The sequence below is a fragment of the Amblyomma americanum genome, chromosome 1, assembly GCF_052857255.1.
Source record: "Amblyomma americanum isolate KBUSLIRL-KWMA chromosome 1, ASM5285725v1, whole genome shotgun sequence".
NCBI classification, from domain to species: Eukaryota; Metazoa; Arthropoda; class Arachnida; order Ixodida; family Ixodidae; genus Amblyomma; species Amblyomma americanum.
The window spans coordinates 196,025,062-196,047,673 of NC_135497.1; the positions used below are offsets into that span (position 1 = coordinate 196,025,062).

The 22,612-nt window shown below is 46.8% G+C and overlaps 2 protein-coding genes across 2 annotated transcripts in view; one reads left to right on the forward strand and one right to left on the reverse strand.

The window, feature by feature from the left end:
* The window catches only part of Mtp (microsomal triacylglycerol transfer protein), a 69,088-nt gene that overhangs the window by 20,818 nt on the left and 25,658 nt on the right, over window positions 1-22,612 (forward strand). The gene's annotated exons all lie outside the window — the stretch shown is intronic.
* On the reverse strand, window positions 103-13,454 carry LOC144114462 (histone H2A.V-like). The gene is made up of 4 exons (XM_077648208.1): window positions 13,325-13,454; window positions 13,102-13,179; window positions 1,251-1,364; window positions 103-534 (listed from the first exon to the last, which is right to left on the reverse strand). The coding sequence occupies exons 1-4, from the start codon at window positions 13,325-13,327 to the stop codon at window positions 343-345; spliced, it is 387 nt and encodes a 128-aa protein (XP_077504334.1). The 5' UTR covers window positions 13,328-13,454; the 3' UTR covers window positions 103-342.

Genomic DNA, 22,612 nt, shown 5'->3' on the forward strand with positions numbered 1-22,612 from the left:
CAGGTATTGACAGGCACACCCTGCCCACATACCACACTCATCTTCCATACAACTCGTACGGTCCGTGGCCCCTTTAAAGCAAGCACACAAGCCTACAAGAGGTTTCCTTGAAGAACTTTTATTCACAACGAAGGCAAACTTCCACAACGCAGTGACTGGAGGGTCGTGCAAATAATGACATATTTCCAATGCTACGTGACATTACACCATGAACAGATCAAACTGCACGATATGTGAGGATGTAGTCAAAAAAAATGAGCTGAATATGTGAACAAATGTGGCCACTGGAGGTTAAAAAAAGCAGCCTTGTAGGTATGAGAACTGGCTTAATGATGTATAGGGTTAAGGCTTCTTCTGGGACCCCTTCTTTCCAATCAGAGCCTTGTGGATGTGAGGGATCACACCACCACCTGCAATGGTTGCCTTGATAAAAGAATCAAGTTCTTCATCACTACCGATGGCCAGCTGGAGATGGCGAGGAGTGATACTCTTCATCTTCGTATCCTTGCTGACATTGCCAGCCAATTCCAAAACCTAAAAGCAAGACAGACAAAAGAAAAGCTTCACTAACCACGACAAGTGAACAATAGGCTCCATGCAAAGCTTCCGACTAGCACTTTTCTAGCCATAGAACTAATTCACTGATGGCCAGGACTTTTGAAAGCCTACAGGGTACAGAAGTACGATAAGCCATGCTAAGATTAGTAAAGAACTTTAGCAAAGTGGAAGGATGAGCTAGTTGGTAAGGCATGGTTCTGAAGAGGTTTCCGTGAAGATCTTTCATTCACAACGAAGGCAAACTTGTACAAAGCAGCGACTGAACGGTCGCGCAAATCAATGACAGATTTCCAATGCTGCGTGGCATTACACCATGGACAGAACATCAAATGTTGCAGTCTTTACACTAAATGGAGGCTCGATGCGACAAAGCAAGGACAAGAGAAGGACACAGGACAAGCGCTAATGAAAATTTATCCTTTTTGCTAAGGCATGGTTCTGAAGGGAGGCTGTGTCCCTCTGTCCTTGTTTTGTCGAGCACCTACCTTCAGAACCATGCCTTAGCAAATAGCCAAAATTTCCAAGAGCGCTAGTCCTGTGCCATTTTCTTGTCCCTGCTTTGTCACTTCGAGCCTCCCTTTAGTGTAAAGACTTTTCAACATTTGGAAGTACACTGATGATCGAACAACAAAAAAGTGTAGATATTAAAAATATTGGGCAAAAGCCAAATCACCACAGAACACCTTACACACCTCAGCCGTCAGGTACTCCAGGATCGCTGCACTGTAAACAGCTGCAGTGGCCCCCACACGACGATGACCGGTAATACGGTTCTTCAAATACCGATGGATACGGCCGACAGGGAACTGCACTCCAAAAAGAATACTATTACAGGCATACCTGGAACAAGTTTACATGATTACAGCATGAACTTGCACACAGTGCTTAATCATGAACATGAAACGACATGACATGCAAACAAATCCAAGATGACTGCGTGCACCATACTAGTATGTGCATTACTTACCGCAGAGAGACGTTAAATAAAAATTAACCATGAAAAACAAACCACAAGTGCAACAACCAAGTCAGACACAATGATTTTTGCTTGAGTAGATGAAGCGCACAAAAACACAGCACACAGGAAAGGATGACACGAGACAGGCGCTACTTGCAACTGTTTATTGAAGTCAAGAATGGCTTATTTCTAGCCAAGAAGAAGACGTGGAGGAAAGGGGACAAAAACAATATAACAAACAACAGGTAAATGACTAGTTCGAGAGGAAGGATACTACAGAGGGGCAACAAAAGTGATTCAAATCATTCTAAATTTATCTGAAAATATACTTTCATTCTTATGAATGACCAGCGATGGGGTGCTGACACAGAAACTCCCGTTTTTTTTTTAATGCGGTGGGCTTCTAGCAGTTCACGGGCAGTCTTATCTTTACTCCTACATAAAATCTGAGTTTCTTGGAGCTTCGCTTCACAAATTTTTTGCTCTTCTTTGCCGCAGTCCTTGCAGTGATGCGACAAATGTGATCCGGTGCCGGAAGATTATGGGCCACTTTGTGGGAGTATGGAATGGCCACCGGTTTGATTTTCTTTTCAGATACTTCACCATACTCGCTCTTTCTTTCCTTCTTTTTTACTTTTTGCAGCAGTGCTTCCGTCACAGAGCTAATCACCAGGGAAGGAAAGCCTGCCTGTTTAAGCTTTTTTATCTGTGCGTCAAATCTTTCCTGTACATTATGACAGCACGATTTCTTTAGAGCTGAATCAAGGCACATGATGGCAATGGCACGTTTCGCAGTTTTCCAGTGCGTCGAATCGTACGGCAACAATTCTTTGCGGGCACGAGGACGATACATCCAGCAAACACCTTCGTCAGTAATGGTTATGTCAATATCTAAAAACTGCAGTTAGTTTCCTTTCGCTAGTTCATATGTAAAATCCAAACCCTTAGCATGTTGTTTAAAATCCGATAAAATATCCTGCACAGTCTGCGAGTAAGTTAAGGGCGATTGTTTAGTCAATATAATGAAAAAAATCGTCAACGTACCTAAAGGTCTTCAGAACTTTGCCTGCGTCAAATGCTTCCGATAGGGTTCTGTCAATGCCCGCGAGAAAGAGGTTGCACAGTACTGCAGCGACGCATGAACCAATACATATACCACGTTTTTGCACATACATTTGACTGTGGAAAGGAAACGCTTGTCGAAGATAAATAAAACTCTAAGAGGGCTAGAGAGTTATCTACAGATATACCGGCAGTATTTTGGAAAGAAATCATGCCGTTCGTTTCTAAGCAGGCTAAGACAGATGCCACCAAATCTGCATGCGGTATAGAGTAAAAGAGATCAACCACATCTACAGAAAAAATACAACCTAGTGAGTTGTTCTCCCGCAGAAATTCAATGACTGCAAGACTGCTTTTGACGCCAAACGGATCTTCCACAACCAGGTTATTGAGCAGTTTTAGAAGGTAGCCGCTAACTTGATTTTGCCAGGCACCTCTTTCGCTCACTATACACCTGAAAGGTACACCTTCCTTGTGTGTCTTCGCGGTGAAGAACATATCCAAACTATTGCGCTTGCTGTCCTGAATACCTTTTGCGAGCTTCTTCAAACCGAGTTGTTCACATAAGGAAATTTCCCGACTCTTTACCTTTCCGAGTTTCTGTTTCTGGGGCCCGAAGCTCGTCAAGTGGAAACTTCCACTTTTTCTTCGAGCCCTCCTCGTCCTCCGCTAATCTTTTTGTGAGGAAGAAATAAAATTATTGATTGATTGATTGAAAAAAAAAAGTTGTTCTGGATAGCCTGGGCTTCTTTTTCGTTGAACATGGGTGACGGCAAGACGACGAAGCCTCCTTCTTTGTCGGCCTGCGTGAGTCGTAGGTCACTGTCCTTGAAAAAATCTACGACATGTTTCATTGGAGATCGTTGGAGAGGCCCCTTAGTAGGCACCGTCCTGATGAGGCTGTCAACACCGTCGAGCAAGCACCTTTCTTTGTCCTCCACATCGGCTTTGTTGGAAATCCGTCGATTCAGGGAGAGAAGCTCATGTTCCGGGATCCTCGGCTCAAGGCTGTACTTCGGACCCTTGGCTGTACTTCAGATCCTCTTCAACGATCTCCAATGAAACATGTCGTAGGTTTTTTCAAGGACAGTGACCTATGACTCACGCAGGCCGACAAATAAGGAGGCTTCGTCGTCTTGCCGTCACCCATGTTCAACGAAAAAGCAGCCCAGGCTATCCAGACGAATTTCAAGACCACTAAAACTCGGAAAGGTAAAGAGTCGGGAAATTTCCTTATGTGAACAACTCGGTTTGAAGAAGCTCGCAAAGGTATTCAGGACAGCAAGCGCAATAGTTTGGATATGTTCTTCACCGCGAAGACACACAAGGAAGGTGTACCTTTCAGGTGTATAGTGAGCGAAAGAGGTGCCTGGCAAAATCAAGTTAGCCGCTACCTTCTAAAACTGCTCAATAACCTGGTTGTGGAAGATCCGTTTGGCGTCAAAAGCAGTCTTGCAGTCATTGAATTTCTGAGGGAGAACAACTCACTAGGTTGTATTTTTTTCTGTAGATGTGGTTGATATCTTTTACTATATACCGCATGCAGAGTTGGTGGCATCTGTCTTAGCCTGCTTAGAAACGAACGGCATGATTTCTTTCCAAAATACTGCCGGTATATCTGTAGATAACTTTCTAGCCCTCTTAGAGTTTTATTTATCTTCGACAAGCGTTTCCTTTCACAGTCAAATGTATGTGCAAAAACGTGGTATATGTATTGGTTAATGCGTCGCTGCAGTACTGTGCAACCTTTCTCGCGGGCGTTGACAGAACCCTATCGGGGGCATTTGACGCAGGCAAAGTTCTGAAGACCTTTAGGTACGTTGACGAATTTTTTCATTATATTGACTAAACAATCGCCCTTGACTTACTCGCAGACTGTGCAGGATATTTTATCGGATTTTAAACAACATGCTAAGGGTTTGGATTTTACATATGAACTAGCGAAAGGAAACAAACTGCAGTTTTTAGATATTGACATAACCATTACTGACGAAGGTGTTTGCTGGATGTATTGTCCTCGTGCCCGCAAAGAATTGTTGCCGTACGATTCGACGCACTGGAAAACTGTGAAACGTGCCATTGCCATCATGTGCCTTGATTCAGCTCTAAAGAAATCGTGCTGTCATAATGTACAGGAAAGCTTTGACGCACAGATAAAAAAGCTTAAACAGGCAGGCTTTCCTTCCCTGGTGATTAGCTCTGTGACGGAAGCACTGCTGCAAAAAGTAAAAAAGAAGGAAAGAAAGAGCGAGTATGGTGAAGTATCTGAAAAGAAAATCAAACCGGTGGCCATTCCATACTCCCACAAAGTGGCCCATAATCTTAAGCATGTTGCTGTAAAATACAAAGTCCCGGTGGTCTTCTCTGCACCCAGAAAACTTGCATCGCTGTGTCGGAAGATTGGAAATAATAATTCAAAGTCAGCAGAATGTGAAACTAAGTATGCAAACCCTTTTCTGAAATGTGCCATGGGGGTAGTCTGTAGCATCCCGCTGACTTGTGGAAAGGTGTACATCGGCCAGACAGGCCGATGTATTAATGAACGCCTAACGGAGCATAAACGCTCGCTAAGAACCGGCACCGGATCACATTTGTCGCATCACTGCAAGGACTGCGGCAAAGAAGAGCAAAAAATTTGTGAAGCGAAGCTCCAAGAAACTCAGATTTTGTGTAGGAGTAAAGATAAGACTGCCCGTGAACTGCTAGAAGCCCACCGCATTAAAAAAAAAAGCGGGAGTTTCTGAGTCAGCACCCCATCGCTGGTCATTCATAAGAATGAAAGTATATTTTAAAATAAATTTAGAATGATTTGAATCACTTTTGTTGCCCCTCTGTAGTATCCTTCCTCTCGAACTAGTCATTTACCTGTTGTTTGTTATATTGTTTTTGTCCCCTTTCCTCCACGCCTTCTTCTTGGCTAGAAATAAGCCATTCTTGACTTCAATAAACAGTTGCAAGTAGCGCCTGTCTCGTGTCATCCTTTCCTGTGTGCTGTGTTTTTGTGCGCTTCATCTACTCAAGCTAGGAACCAACTTGCCTAAGAACGGGTTCTACTCAAAGACAATGAAGGACACAAATAAACACGAAGCTTAACAGAATTAGTGCCTTGTGAATCCTCTACATTCAAGTGGAGTCCTGAATCTCTAATGATTACTACAGAGGACAGAAGCGAGTGCTACCAGTAACTACTAGTAACATCAGACAGCAGTGAAGGTGTAGATGATTTAGTTTGGTTTATGGGGTTCAATGTCCAAAGCGACTCAGGCTATGAAGGACGCCGTAGTGGAGGGCTCCGGAAATTTCGACCACCTGGAGTTATTTAACGTGCACTGACATCGCACAGTACACTGGCCTCTAGAATTTCACCTCGATTAAAATTTGAACACCGCAGCCGGGAAAGAACCCGCGTCTTTCGGGCCAGCAGCCGAATGACATAACCACTGAGCCACCGTGGTAGCGCAAACTGAAAGAGTGGCTTAGACTTACTCGCACAAGCACAGCGCAACAAACGGACTAGATGGATTCAGAACTCTCTCAAGCCAAGCCACGTTTCTTCAGATCGAGATATATTGTCCGGTGCCACTTAACAAAACATATTCACTTAACGTGGAGCAAGACTAGAGACATTTCTATTGTCTAGTTAAAGCAGTTTTATTGGTCACTACCAGAAGGCAAGTGGGTAATCTACTGTGTGGCCTGTGCAGTACAAACACTGTAGTGGCATTCTTTCACAGCACTCGCCACCATGGAGTCAAATATGAAACAGACAAAGCGTGCTCTCATTAAGTCTGGTCATGGCTTCCAGCCCCGCCTCAAGGATTAATGGATGTATGGACGCTCCCAGACTGGCGTTCACAAGGGTCTGGTAATACTGGCCAAAACGTTGACAACCTACAGCAGCTTCCATCTGCTGATTGCATGCCCTCACTGGGTGCCAAATTCATCAGAGCCTTTCACCAAAGTTGCAGCAGCCACCATGCTGACGAACCAGGAGCATTGAGAGAAGGCGCTCATTTCTAGATCCACTTACCGAAACCTGTTCTGGCCTGCACTACCGAAGCCATGTGCAATTCATCATAACACTCATGGCGTCAGGTCCCCCAAGCAATCTATACCGCTAATACTACTCACAGGGTAACCGATCTTGGAGACACAGGCCCTATTCCTTTTATTTCCTCCGGGAACACCTTTTCTTTCCCTTTTTCACTGTTTTTAACAAACGATCAAAAGAGCCGGCTGCACTCACGTGACTGCCTCTGCAGGGTGCAACATGTACCTACTGGTGCATGTGCTGTGGAGGATTGTGCACATCCCGGCGCACATATCTGCCAATGCTCTGGTGCCCCTATCCACTCCTACAAGTGACTGGCTTGAACACGACCCCAGAAGATAGACGAACTGCACTGAGCTGCCATGGTGACATTACAGTCAAACCAATGCAAGGTGACATGGGTTCGTCCTTTTTAAAGGAATGGCAGACCCGCAAAGGCTCCTTTCGCTTCATGGATGACTAGGCAGGTACAAAAGTTGAACCGTTACCTACACTTTAAAGGTGTCAGGTCATTGTGGTCTGTGCGAGTAAACGTGCTGTGCCGGAAGTTCGCACTGCACCGGGTGCAACTTCAGTGTGATAAGAAAGTGGGGATAACCAGTGATGTTCCATTGAAGTAATTTTCTCCTCTTCAGGCAATATGGGGGGGGGGGGGGCACTCATTATAGTGAGGCCACTGCGAGCGAACTCTAGACTATGACCTATCTGGCTGTGATGTGTGGTGTCGAACAGAGATTTTTATCCTAGTGCGTACCCTCACTGCATGCTGCCCGTGAGCATTCTCCGAATGATCCTGGAACGACAGATTTGCGCGCAGCTGGCCGGCACCTGACGCTTTCAGGGCAACCTACATGTGCGCAGTACGTGCTGGACTGAAAAGGTCTGGAATATTGAAAGCTTGGTGCTTCACTTGCATGCCTGCACCTGCAACCTACGGAGGGTACAAACCTTGCCGATGGAACTCTGCTTCTGTACAGAACAGTGTAATGAAGCGCGCGCAGCCAATGCCATGTTTTCATGTAGCGATGATGGCATATGCATTTTCAGCTTTGTTTTTGATGCTGTATACGCATTATCGGCTAGGTTACAAAAACTGACCGCAGGTGCAGTTGGCACCTCGCTGAACCGAATCGTGCCCGTGTCTGATTGCGTTTTTCAACCAGTAATAATAATAATTGGTTTTGGGGAAAGGAAATGGCGCAGTATCTGTCTCATATATCTTTGGGCACCTGAACCGCGCCGTAAGGAAAGGGATAAAGGAGGGAGTGAAAGAAGAAAGGAAGAATAGGTGCCGTAGTGGAGGGCTCCGGAATAATTTCGACCACCTGGGGATCTTTAACGTGCACTGACATCGCACAGCACACGGGCGCCTTAACGTTTTTCCTCCATAAAAACGCAGCCGCCGCGGTCGGGTTCGAACCCGGGAACTCCGGATCAGTAGGTTTTATGCAGAACCCACTTTCATGACCTGCGCATGCGATATGCCGGCAGACGCTTTCCCGCTTGACCAAAGGTCAAAGTCGAGATGGTGTAACAGCCGCTGGTGTCGCTGCTGTAGCTGACGTCATGCGTCGAACCTGACTACCACCAGTTATGCTCATGGTTTAACCTCTAGCCTTGGAACAGCTCTCTTCGCAGCGCAACAACACGCAGCGAACCATGAAAGAGAGCCGGTTGCAAAGCGAACAACCTCTTGAATATACCCCCGGGCTTACATGGAGCACAAGCAAAAACCTGTCTGCAGCATTTATCAAAAATAAGCAGCCGAAGAGGTTCGTGTCTAAACTGTGTAGAGCCTCTGCAGCACATTTGGTAGTCCTAAACTTAGGAGGGTGGAGGTCAAGTTCTTCCTGCCTTTGAGAGAATAGGGTCGCTGAGGATGTAAAATGAGCCACGCTGTAGGGCTCAGAAGCAAGATCTTTGGGCTGCGTATTCTGACAATGGCTATGTGTGCAATCAAACCTCATCTTGGCAAAAAGTAAAAGTGCACAAGCAAGCATTTCCCTAGCCAGCAGTGACAAGTGACTGGCGCAATGCCTCGACTGTACCGCATGCAGTGTCACAATATTTCCCTGGAAAGGCTTTGCAGCACGTTTGTTTTGGTGCAAAAATCTAATTATCTGCAGATTTGAGAGTCACAAAATAAAGGTGCTTAAGGGGAGCTATGTGTTCTTTTTTGGGACGTTTTATATTTAAGAAAAAATACAAGTCACTTTTCTTGAAATCTTACACCTCTACTACAATGCTGATCGCGATTGATAGTCAAGATATGGCGTGCCGGCCAAAAAGCTTTTTGCTAACAGCAATTCACAATAAATAGCAGTAGAGACTTGGAACAGCGTGTACCACTAATGCACGCACTCAGATTTGTCCTGACTGCACGGATATGCACAGCTGGCCAGCGCCTGGCACCTTAAGGCTGATGTGCAGCAAGCGGTATGCACCATGCTAAAAGCTGTTTTAGCATAGCGCAACCCTCTTCAGCAGGAAGCTATCTGAGCGCATGCGCATATGGCAGCGCGGGTTGCACTACTGCCATTGTGAAGGTGCAACTAGGCCCTCACGTAAGCAGGTCGTGCCATGCTATAAGCAATAGTATCTAGGTGTGCTTTGAAGGGTTACAGAAAGGGGTGTTTGAGCTTGGCTTTAAAATGCTTGCACTATGTAGAGTGCAGGCCACCGAGCGTCCATGCCGCGTAAGAGACCTCAAAAGCGAGCGTGAAATTTACAATACATTTTTTAAAAACTCCCGCTTTTGCAACTCGCGGCGACGCGTGGTGCCGGGCTTTCGCACGAAAACCTGGCAGACGACGTCACGTGTTGCAAATGACGTCAGCAACCGGTGGTTGTCATTGGTTCACAGCGCCAAACTCTTTCAGACGTCACGCGCTACCCCGGCCGCTCCGCGCGCGCCGCAGCCGGCGGAGGTAGGGAAGGGGCCGGCGAAGGAGCGCCGCCGTTTTGGCGTCCGAGAGGAGAGGGAAAGGTGCGAAGACGCGGAATTCAAACTTCGTCTGCATGTAAGCCCCGCCGCGGTGGCTCAGTGGTTAGGGCGCTCGACTACTGATCCGGAGTTCCCGGGTTCGAACCCGACCGCGGCGGCTGCGTTTTTATGGAGGAAAAACGCTAAGGCGCCCGTGTGCTGTGCGATGTCAGTGCACCTTAAAGATCCCCAGGTGGTCGAAATTATTCCGGAGCCCTCCACTGCGGCACCTCTTCTTCCTTTCTTCTTTCACTCCCTCCTTTATCCCTTCCCTTACGGCGAGGTTCAGGTGTCCAACGATATATGAGACAGATACTGCGCCATTTCCTTTCCCCAAAAAACCAATTATTATTATTATTACTGCATATAACTCAGCTTCCACAAAACGCATTAAAATAATTCTTGCTGGAGGACAATTATGAACCGTCGTCTTTTAACATCCAAGATATATCGCAGCTTTATTGAGGCCCCCTTTCTGGGTCTCTTTAATGAAAACGTCGAGTGAAATAAAAATGTGCCAAAACTGTTACCGACCGCCATTGTTTCCATCACATCGGTCCGAGCAGTTTGCCAGCAACTTCTCTGGTTCACGCGCACAACCTGGACACATTTCTTATTTTGTAAATAGTTTGTACATATTACTTCTCCCCCTGTCCTCTATTCCTGTCCCCTCACCTCTTTCGTTTCATTTCTCCACTCTGCCTGCTGTCCTTTATTTCCGCTGCCCTAGCTCAGGTGCTTCAGTATCGATAGCAGATGCCGGGGCTAGCAAAAATCTTTTCCTTCCTTTTTACTATTATTTTAATAAAACCACTACCACCACCACCAACTTCTCTGGCACATATTCAGAGTTCACACCTGATGTACGCACTCAAGGGTCACCGGGCCAAAATGACTAGATGCCAATAGAAATGGCTGGCAGGCCTCCTCCCATTCCCAATTACCCCCAGTGGGTATACACACTGCATCAAACTGGTCTTTACTACTGCACCCATTACAATGCACTGAAAACCAAAAACTGACAAATTTCAAATGGACTACTGGCTACCATATTACAGGGATGCCGACTACTGTATACGCCTGTCAATCTGTAAGCGATGCATACGATTGTATGCACAAAAAAGCCCCATAGCCAATACATTGATAAGCTTGTTATTACGATTGCACATTCGGCACACACAACTAATATGCTTTTTATAATATAAGCTCTTAGAAGTTAGATATAAATTGTATTCATCATCTGTACGCATGTACAGCCGCGGTCAAAAATACGCGGCCCACGGCTACGGCGCAAGGAGCGGCTGCGGGGCCGCACCGCGGCGCTGCTACCTGCGTCGGGCTAGGGAGCCTACATACATGCGTCGGGCGCTCGCAGCGAGGGTCCACAGAGTGACGACAAAGCTTCGCCCTCACTCTTCCCAGAGCACGCCACACGGCTGATGAATGTTAAGTGCAGCGTTCAACTGTTTCGCGGCTGACGGTCCGTACGAAAGAGGGCTCTGCAATGCGTGCTGCGTGTGACTTTCATCGCCAACTCGGATATCTCGTATTCCCTATGCACAGACTGGCTACGGCAGGCGCGCGTTCTGCAGTTCGGCTAAGCGCGTCTGCCTGCGACGCGTCCGAGTTCGGTTCGCATTCCATACTTACGCGCGTCTCGCGTTCGTGTACGCCGCACTCCAGCGCCCGGTGCTTGGTCGGGTTAACTCTAATTAGTAGCTGGAGCTCGCTCCTTTAAAATTGTTAATTCAAAGCTAGAAAAAATCTAAGCACGTTCCTGCTGCAACGAAATTACGAGTAACACACCACCAGAAACAAAACAGGCCTTCACCGAGTTCACAGACCGGGGTCCTGACGCGACAATAACTTGTTCTGCGCTATTTCTTGAGCACCGTAATGCCCTTGCACCAAGGCTCACCAGGCATGGGCGCGCGGGACATACGAGAGCGAAGCGGAATCGAGGCGGCAACGGCGAACCGCGCGCACTCCCCTTCAGCAGAACGCCGCACTTGACAATTATCAGCCGTGTTGCGTTCCCAGGAGAGAGTGAGGGCGAAGCTTTGTCGTCTCTCTGTGCACCCTCGCAGCCAGCGACCGACGTAGCCCGACGGAGGTAGCAGCGCCGCGGTGCGGCCCCGCAGCCGCTCCTTGCGCCGGAGCCGTGGGCCGCGTATTTTTGACCGCGGCTGTACATATGCTTTTTATAATATAAGCTCTTAGAAGTTAGATATAAATTGTATTCACCATCTGTGCCACATGTACTGTCAAAATTAACTGCTTAATGCGCAAGCACCACATGAGGGTCCCCATAGGCAGGCTATACAAGTGAACAAAAGTACATTCTGAGGATATGTATTGACCAATAAAGTTGTGCAAATAATCACCCTATTATGTATTTTTGCACAAATTGGATGGTACATTTTATATCTTGTGGATTCAACCTACAGGGCAGGTCCAATTGCCTGACTCCAGTTGTATTAATGCGCCTAAACTAGAATGAAAAAACTTATTTTCCAAAACAATGAGAACCATACCATGTGAACACAAACATATCGCGGAAAGCAGCGAAACGCTGTAAACAGCAAGAGTCGCTGGCAGCTGTGTGCACTTGACAGCGTCTATGCTGAAATGAACGCATAACCATGAGAAATGTTTTATTCGATTTCAATTCTAAAAATTAAACAACAATTCAATATGAAACTGCAACAAGAAACACTGGTGGCGGCAAATGACAAAAATGTTGCGTCGTATTTCAGTCTAGCACATTACATAACCATGCAACCCCGCAAGCGCAAGAAACATTTGGTTGAGGCAAGGAACGGCGCAGTAACAAGCAACGAAGAGCGGGTATCAAGAACAGACGCCGCCAGCGTCTGAATGCAGTTTCCCGCGTATGCGGCGGAACGCGCATAGCACCAACGCATAAGTGCTCCATACTGCTTCAATATGGCCCATTTTTTTCGCCTTCTCATACAGACAGCTTGTTGTCAGGCTCCCGCCAACGCAATACCATGCGGCGGAACGCGCATAGCACCAACGCATAAGTGCTCCGTACTGCTTCAATATGGCCCATTTTTTTCGCCTTCTCATACAGACAGCTTGTTGTCAGGCTCCCCCCAACGCAATACCAACAGTCAACATCAACAATGCAAACCCTTCCCTCGCTCCCTCAAACAGCGCAGCCAGTAAAAAAAAAAAAAGCGGGCCGCAGACAGCAAGGAGGATGAAAATGGCAACGCTGCTGACGACTACTTGCCGCCATAATACCGCGTTGCGGATCCGTGCTGCTTGCTTCTACTGGCCATAGCTACGCGCGCGCGCAACACAATTCGAATTGTGGTTTCCGCGACGGTAATATTTATGCGCAGATAGGCCTAACACCAGCTCATTCCAGGAGTTCTAACGCGTAAATATTCAGGGCAAACATATAAAAGCCATGAAACACACCCACGATCAATTTAACAGGAATATTAATTTTTATGAACTTGCCTGCAGTCCCGCTCTCGCCGACCTGGAGACTGCTTTGGCTTTCGCCTTTCCCGAGTCTTTCCCGGCTTTGCCTCCAGCCTAGTAATTGACAAAAATGCGATCAATAAGGCAGTTTAGCATAAAAATGTACAGCCAGAAATACAGCGAAGCCATTGCGCAATGATCAGGAAAAGATCAGAGGAAATACAACCAAGCGTAACAAAGGATTACTCGGATTGCTCACCATTCTTCAACGATCCGCTCAAGAACAACGAACGATGCCTCCCTCACGGAACCGCCGATGCCGCCAATAGTGACCGCAAGTGAAAAGCTGGGAAGGGCAAATACAAAACTTCTGGCACGTGACAAGGTTGAACCAATGAAAACGCAGATCGTATGCCAGGGTTTTTTTCCAGAAGTTTCGCACGATAATAATAATAATTGGTTTTTGTGGAAAGGAAATGGCGAGTATGTCTCATATAGCGTTGGACGCCTGAACTGCCCCGTTAGGAAATGAATAAAGGAGGGAGTGAAAGAAGAAAGGAAGAGAGATAGAGGTGCCGTAGTGGAGGGCTCTGGGATAATTTCGACCACCTGGGGATCTTTAACGTCCACTCACATCGCACAGCACACGGGCGCCCTAGCGTTTTGCCTCCATAAAAACGCAGCCGCCGCGTTTGGCAAGTTTCGCAAGAAGTTCCGTAATTTCTCATTACGAACAATATCTCACCACATATAACAATAAAAATACCCAGTAGTATTTTTGTAACTGAACATGAAACAAAACATAATTTTTTATGCAGCCGCAGGGTTTTTATCTTGTTTAAATAAGACATTTCTTCTAGTACCCTGTTTTCGGATATCGAGATGGTCGCTCTGAGTTCGAGCTTAAAGTGTCCACATGCGTCGACTACGGACTCGGACATTTACGCCGGAGCCGCCGCGGTGGCTGAGTGGTTATGGCGCTCGGCTGCTGACCCGAAATACGTAGGTTCGATCCCGGTCGCGGCGGTCGAATTTCGATGGAGGCGAAATTCTAGAGGCCCATCTACTGTGCGATGTCAGTGCACGTTAAAGAACCACAGGTGGTCGAAATTTCCGGAGCCCTTCACTTCGGCGTTTCTCATAGCCTGAGTCGCTTTGGGACGTTAAACCCCCCATAAACCAAACCATTTACGCTGGTCGGCCAAGGAGGCCTCGTGCCTGGTCGGACCCTACGAAAAAAAGCGAGGCGGTTTGGCGCCGTTCGCAGCGTGCTTTGTATTGCCTAAACATCACAACTCCTCGTTTTATTTTTCATTTCCAAAATGACTACCCTTAACATCATCACTCTTAACGTGCAGGGGTTCCGCATTTTTATGAAGCAGGCCGAGGTGGTCGCATTCGTTCGTTCATCGGGCTGCGATATCCTCTGTCTGCAAGAAACCAATTTTTAAGCGAAAGCTTTACTGGCCGCGAACTTATTTCGCCGTGGCGGTGCTCCGAGGAGGCACATGCCGTCAAAACGCGCGCATCGCCGCGGATATTTCTCATCTCTCTCGCTCCCTAGTCACTGCTGCGCATGCGCCACTAGTAGCACCGAGCCACAGGTCTTCCGCCAATGCGCAGCGCCGCGCCTTTCCTCTTAATAATAATAATAGTAATAATAATAATAATAATAATAATAATAATAATAATAATAATAATAATAATAATAATAATAATTGCTTTTTGGGGAAGGAAATGCCGCAGTATCTGTCTCATATGTCGTTGGACACCTGAACCGCGCCGTAAGGGAAGGGATAAAGGAGGGAGTAAAAGAAGAAAGGAAGAGAGGGGTGCCGTAGTGAAGGGCTCTGGAATAATTTCGACCACCTGGGTATCTTTAACGTGCACTGACATCGCACAGCACACGGGTGCCTCAGCGTTTTTGCCTCCATAAAAACGCAGCCGCCGCGGTCGGGTTTGAACCCGGGAACTCTGGATCAGTAGCCGAGCCACCGCGGCGGGTTTCCTCAAAATCTAACTTGCAATTTTCAGTTTTCCCTTTCTTCTCTCCGTTCCTCCTTTATCCCTTCCTTTACGGCGCGGTTCGGGTGTCCACCGACATATGTGAGACGGTTACTGTGCTATTTCCTTTCCTCAAAAAAACCTAACAAAAAAGTGAGCCAACTGCGTTCATAGAGTTCATTGGCATTGACAACTTTCAAAGGCTGTTCATTTTCACGAAAGAAAAAGCGCACAACCGGCTCCGTGGGTTAGTGGAGACCTCAATCTCGATTTCATGTACGTGGCGTTGGTGTCCAACTGCTAAAGCCTGCTTTGATTGCATTGCGAACACTGGATAGGCAGCGCGCCCTCCCTGCCACCCTGGGAGGTGGCATGCAGTGAATGGTTTATCGCGAGAGATTGATCACCAAATGAACGCAGCGACCTAGCTATTGCTGCAGTGCCGCATGTCAGCCACAACGCTGTCAGCGCTAATGCATTCAGGCCACATCTGTCACCACCGCCACATGTATCAAAGTACGAATGAGGCGTCCGCATATCCAGGGAGCCAGTTATGCTCCCTTCCTTTTCTCAAAGCCATCGCCGTCTAGAACATTGTCAACGCCAACGCCAACGAACACAGTGAACGCCGACATCCTTCGCATTGTATGTTTGGCTTCGATGCTTTCTTCTCGTACGCCAGCACGCGTTCTAGCCGCGTTGGCGGTCTTGTTTTGAACCGCATCCTCCTGCGAGACCATCATGTTATCTACGATGCGCTTGGATGCGTGCTGGCGTTCGACTGCACGTTTAACGCACTTCGCCTGAGAATTCTTTGCATCTATGCACCTGCGCATTCTAAATTGGTAAACTCATTCTTTAAAGATCTAGATATGTATTTTCTTGGAGGACGTAACATTGTAATGTTGGACGATTTCAACTGCCTGCTCGATACAGTCGCTGATGTGCAGGGCCCTGGTAGGGGTAGGCCAGGCTTCAATGCGCGCGAGTTGCGCCGCCTAGTCAACCAGTTTATGCTCACAGACGCTTATGAGCTCCTGTTTGGCGGCGTCTTTGTGTGGACTTGGCGTCGCGGGTTATCGTCGAGCAGGTTAGACAGGGCTTATGTACTGACGGGCCTTTCGAGAACAGTGTGTGCTGCTATAACGTAATGACGCTGCCATCCTCGCCGGTACACATGTCAGACCATCGCCCCTTTCTTCTGTCACTTGGGGTTCCGGCGGTTGCAGTCTCCTCGCAGACCATGGCGTTTGGATGTGCGCATCCTTCACGACGCCAGAACGAGAGAAATGCTAAAGCGGGCATCGCGTTTTAACGCGAGAACTTTAAGGAGCTCGTGTCGCAGATAAGCCGGTGTCGTCGGCGTCTTTGGCCGTGAGCGAAAAATGGCGCATCTCGGTGGACACCTCAACCACGCCGTAAGGAAAGTGATTTTCCTTACGGCGCGGTACGGGCGTCCAGCGAGAATTGAGACAAGCGTCATTTCCTTTACTTAAAACCAATTTTCATTTCAATTTCCTTCCCTTACGGCGCGGTTGGGGTGTCCACCAAGATATGTTTCCTTTCCTTAAATTGTCCGGGCAAGTGGTCGCACCGAAGGACGATGGCGCTCCGTGGATTCCTTGGCAATGCTGCAACACTGTCGTGTCCTGCTCTTAAAGGCGAAGCTTAAGCGTCCTCCAAGTTTTTCGTCTTGGAGGATGTCTCTATTTCGCGCCGAGTGCGCCAGCCGCCGCCGGCCCGGCCAGACCGGTTCGGCTCCGCGGCGAGGCGCGCGTTGTGACGTCATGTGCCTCTTCGGAGCACCGCCACGGCGAAATCGCAAGTTCGCGGCCAGTAAAGCTTTCGCTTTAAAACCTTGCGCACGATGGGATTCAAACCACCATCCTTCCGTTCCGCAGCTGAGCGTGCTAATGACTACGCTACTTCCTGAAACTTCGTGCTAACGACTACGCTACTTCCCGCCAACGCATATGTAGTTCTCCTTGTCTAGGACGCTGGAGTGTGTTTGCAGAAAGGCGTCGAATCAGATGGATTCCTCCCAAATGCCCTCTAATATCACCAGCATTTAAGATTCACAAACAATTGTGTACTTCGTTCACATCTTAACCACACATCAGTGACACACGCAGCAACACCGCGCTAAAGGCTTTCGCCTCACCGCACTTTAGGTCAACAAAGTGCCTCCTGAATTTTTGTTTTCTCGCGTACCCGTCGACACACCGTAAAGGAAGGGAGGAGTACACCAATGTGTGGTACCATTCTGATTTTGGAATTTCATAAAGGAGGCTGGCGTGAGCGCCGTGCCCCGACTACAAAAATTACATGCCCCATCTACTCCATTTTGGAGTAGTGGCGTGCTTCAGCCTTCCGCAGTGCAATGTCAGGCCTCGGCACGGGGCCCCGACCTTTTTAGGAGAATTTTATTTTTTTTGAAAATATCTACAGTGCTAAGGACTCTTTACACAAGGGGTCTGGTTTTCAAGGACATCACAGTCAGTCATCATTGTACAGGTATCACATATATACAAATGACATTTCAGTGGACAATTCGTGGTTTCTACACGAGCTGGTTCAAAGCAGCTTCGTTATGAACTTAAGTAGAATACAAGGAAGGAAAAGATGGGCAACACTCGCCAAACTTCCTAATACGGAAGGATGGGCGTGGACACACCTCTATCGCTAACAACAATGAACCTTGTTGACCAGCGGAGGAGGAAGGCCTCCTCACCCAACATGACGAGTTCTTCATTCAAGTGTTTCAGCATCAAAGATCTAAGGCGGTACAGTAAAAAGAACATTGCTTTTTGCGGGCGTCCCCGCAAGACAGCAAGTCCCCTCCTGTTCCAGAGTACATAAGCACCCACACACATTATTAATTCAACAAAAAAATCGCGACTGCGACTCTGCCACGCGTCCGATTCTCTACCAACTGGGCTGTACGAACTATATATATATATATATATATATATATATATATATATATATATTATTGTGGTGGTCAGGGGGGGGGGCAGCCTGCAAGAAAGCAGGCTTCAAACAAATGAACGGCTAAATGCGATGAATGGCCAGTATAAGTGCTATCGCACTAAAAGAAGCCTATTATTCGGCCCTGACTTCGATTTCGAAAGTAGCCGGAAAGTAGGCAAGTAACCAAATCTAAATTTTTGTTGCCAAGAGGTCCCAAAAGTAGCCAATCTGGCGCAAAGTCGCTAAAACTGGCAACCCTGTGGTTCCTTATACCGGTCATACACTGCTGTCGCTGTTGGAAACGTTGGCTGCATGGAGGAAAAAATGGTTGGCTACGCGCAGCGCATGCAACACAACGCTCACACGCACGCCGCTTTGCTCACTTCGGTGAGGCTTTAGACAGACGCCAGCATTTTCAACCACGAATTAAATGCTAAATTTGTGTCGCTGTGTGACAGACGCGCATGGTACATGTTGGAAAATTACTCGCATTACTGGAAGCTTGTTGAAAACACCACGTGAACCTACGCTAGGAGCGGTCAGAGCCTCCTTATACATGTATAGTCAGGGAGACGGCCGCATGAAGGAGCCAGACTAATGACTAGAGCATGGAGTCTTATGGCCCGTAATATGGCGTCGGCATCCGTGTATCTGGACGGTTGTTACGGCTTCCGGGTCCCTCTCGAGAGCGCTGCGGGACGCATCCGCCATGCGAGGCGCGCCGAACTGCGTCGCCCTTGATCGTCGAGACGGGCACTGACCGCGAGCTCTGAAGCCTGCCTGCTCCATTGCTGCCACGGAGAAGGATAGCTGAGGTGCGGTCCCCCCCCCCCCCCCCCCCCCCCCCCCCAAGGACGTGTCTCCTGCCTGTGGCGCTTCCTTGACGAACTCCTCGCCTCTGCTTCGCGCACCCTGCCTCAAACCACCATTATCGCGATTATCTGCGGCGAACTGTCTCCGCTTCGTTTCTTAAGTGACACGCCCGCAGATAACGTCGGCATTCGCGAAATGAGTGGGAAGAGTTTTACGTGTGCCGATGTAGTTAAGGCCACGCTCACGCATTTAGCGGCGGCTCACTCGCTCTCACTTTTGCGCGATCAGCCCGAGCCCGAAATATGCCTTCAAGACGGCAACATTATTGCTACCTGGCTGTAACAACTGCGCCATGCTTTCCGGTCATGTTCCAACTCCCACGCTGGGAAAAGAAATTATCGCCTATCCTCGTCGTCTCTTTAGTTGCGTCAGCTTTGAGCTGTGCTCGGTGCTAGAACCTGACGTGTGTGACACCGTCCTAGCTTTGTCGACCAGCGAAAAAGCTGTAAATACGTTTGTTAATGCTGCCTGTAAGAAAACCGCATTTGTTAAATATCAGTGAACTTAAGGCATTTTTAATTTCTTCAAAGGTGGTGGCATATTTCCGCAGAGAATGAAGAGTGCGAAAGTTAGGGTTTTATACAAAAGTAGTAGTAAAGATATCCTCGAATATTATAGGCCGTATCCATCTTACAGTTAACCTTCAAGTCCTTCGAAAAACTTGTACTCATTAGGGTGTCCAACTTCTTCGACACTCATTCAGTAATTACGCCTGTACGTTATGGTTTTAGATCAAATCTGTCTACAGAAACTGCCCTACTACATAAAAAAAACTAATAATACGTAAGAGTACAAAATTAATTTTACCAGTTTTCGTCAATTTTTCAAAAGCTTTTGATAGAATAAACCACAAAATATTGCTTGAAAAATGATCCCATTACGGAATCAGAGGCGTCGCACTAGATTTATTAAACAGTTACTTAACTGACAAGTATCAAGGTGTTTGCATGGAAAGGGAGTTACCTTCATTAAAAAAAAGATACTGCATGGTGCACACCAGGGAAGTGTTTTAGGGCCACTATTTACTTATTAATTAATTAGTTATATTTCAGAAATACTGCCAGCCTTCACAGAAGGCCTTAGGCAGGGGTGGGACGCACATGCATTGTTTAAAAAAAAATCACAGCAAAAGAGAAAAACCAGCTTAGCAAGAGGAAAACCTAAGAAATCAAACATGATCATCCCGATTGGGATCTGCGACCGAAAAAGTGGGTCGAAAGACCTACACATGGACGTGCTGTTCGTACAGTAAAAGTGACGACCAGAAAGAGAAAAAATATAAAAAGCTGACTTATGAAACCGTATGCACAAAAAGCGCTAAGAGGAATACAGGAGCACAATAGCCGAACAGACTTAAGAATGGCAAACCACGTGCACGAGAAACGCCAAGAGTAATAAAGGAGCAGTGCTCCACGCACACATATCAAGAACGATTTTTCAGTTTCGTTAAAGATCCCCAGGTGGTCTAAATTATTCCGGAGCCCTCCACTACGGCACCTATTCTTCCTTTTATTGCCCCGCCGCGGTGGCTCAGTGGTTAGGGAGCTCGACTACTGATCTGGAGTTCCCGGGTTCGAACCCGACCGCGGCGGCTGCGTTTTTATGGAGGAAAAACGCTAAGGCGCCCGAGTGCTGTGCGATGTCAGTGCACGTTAAAGATCCCCAGGTGGTCGAAATTATTCCGGAGCCCTCCACTACGGCATCTCATTCTTCCTCTCTTCTTTCACCCCCTTCCTTAACCCTTCCCTTACGGCGCGGTTCAGGTGTCCAACGATATATGAGACAGATACTGCGCCATTTCCTTTCCCCAAAAAAACCAATTATTATTTTTCACTCCCTCCTTTATCCCTTCTCTTACGGCGCGGTTCAGGTGTCCAAAGGTATATGAGACAGATACTGCACCATTTAATTTCCCCAAAAACCAATTATTATTATTATTATAGCAGACACTGCACAGTCGGGCATTCTGCAGTCTCAGCAGGAAGTGCGTTCCACTCGCTGACTGTTCTAGGGAAGAAAGAATTTTTAAACGCGTTCGTTTTGCAGGTGTATTCTTTCAACTTTTTGGAACGATTTGCGCGCGTAATCCGCCGGACATTTACATAAATGGTATTATGAGCATTGACAGATCAATGTAATACATGATTTACGCGGATGACACTAGTTTATTCTTTACAGGAACAGATGCCAACGACCTTGTACAACAAGCCCGTGTAACGTTAAGCAAATTACACTTATGGTCACTTAGAAATTCCTCACTAATGAACTGTGCTAAGTCTAAGGCTGTTCTTCTCCGATCCAAAACTACAAGATTTTCCTTAACTACTACTTTGGTGCTAAATAATTTTGAAAGGGAAATATGTTCCTCGGTAAAAACACTATAGGCGCTTTCTTCCTCGAGCAAATGGCTTGAGACTGTCACACAGGTTATGTACGTACTAAACTATGCAGAGTACTAGATATCTTATGAAGAGGTCTGCAGCTACTACCTCCATCGCTAATGCGCATGTTATACAACTCGCTGCTTTCATCAAATCTGCAATTTTGTCATCTAGTTTGAGGTAATGGAACAAAACAATCACTTCATAAGCTGCAGATTCTCCAGAAAAATGCTCTACGTGTCATTGCAAATGAACCGTATGATGCTCGCAGTGCTACTTTGTTTTAAAAATTCAACATCATGAAAGTAGACCTTATTTATGAATATTAGCTTCTAACGTCACTGAAACGTGAATTGTATAATCACTAAAAATTTGTTAAACACAGCTCACCTGAAAGAGAATGCTTTGTCCCGCTCCACATGGTTTAGTGAGCTCTGGTATGTAGTACCTTTCTGCCGTACTAACTTACTTCAGACGAACTCTGTTTACTACAAAAGGCTGTCTTGCATGTCATGTTTAGTTAAGGTAAAAGATTGTTTACCTTTAATTCGTTGTCAGCCTGATTTTATTTTATTCCTCTTATTAATTATTGGCCTTCCCCTGTGATGAAATGCCTTGACCGTGCTATACAATTTTTGTTGTTTTTGAGCCCTTTTATTGCCTAACACGCAGCTTTTTCTCCGCTCTCCTCACCACATGTTGTTAGTCAATATGATCGGGAAGTAAACTGAAACTGAAACCCACCCCCAAAGTTAACGCTTCGAAATTGCGAGCGGGGATCCAAAAATGCTCCTTTCCTCTTTTTTTCTTTTTGCCCACGTGTGCTTTGTTGTTACTAACTATAGGCTGCTGATCGCCAGTATAGCGCACACTGTTCTGTGCCTAGTGCCATTTAGATCTGGGTAGAATGGGTATAATTTATTTCACGAATATCTATCTCTGAGCGTGCATGCAGCGTTCAGCGATTTTTTGACGACGGTCTTCAAGAAGCAGAAGGCGCGCGTTAAATTTTGTAATCTTTCATCAGTTTGATTCTTATTTTGTTTCTGAATCGAATCAATGTTCTTATCACGTCACAACCTTAGATAAAACCATACATTTTCTCCCATATGTATACCGTACGGTGGCAAAACGCAAGCAGTTTTTTTGATCCTGTTTGTGGTTCTGTGCCTCTCTTCCCTAAAAAGTGGTTGGTGTTGTCTACTACCATTGGGAGGGGAAGGGGCAATCTTATCGCCTTTTTTATTACCAAGAAGCGGAGAGGTCATGTGAAAATGGGCAACACTGCTTCGCTATTTTTTTCCCCGGCCATTCACTCA

Coding starts and splice junctions, on each gene's coding strand:
- LOC144114462 (XM_077648208.1), bottom strand. Junction 1,365..13,101: donor CGGCGAGAGCGGGACTGCAG/GCAAGTTCATAA, acceptor TTTGGAGTGCAG/TTCCCTGTCGGCCGTATCCA. Junction 535..1,250: donor TGGAGTACCTGACGGCTGAG/GTGTGTAAGGTG, acceptor TCTTGCTTTTAG/GTTTTGGAATTGGCTGGCAA.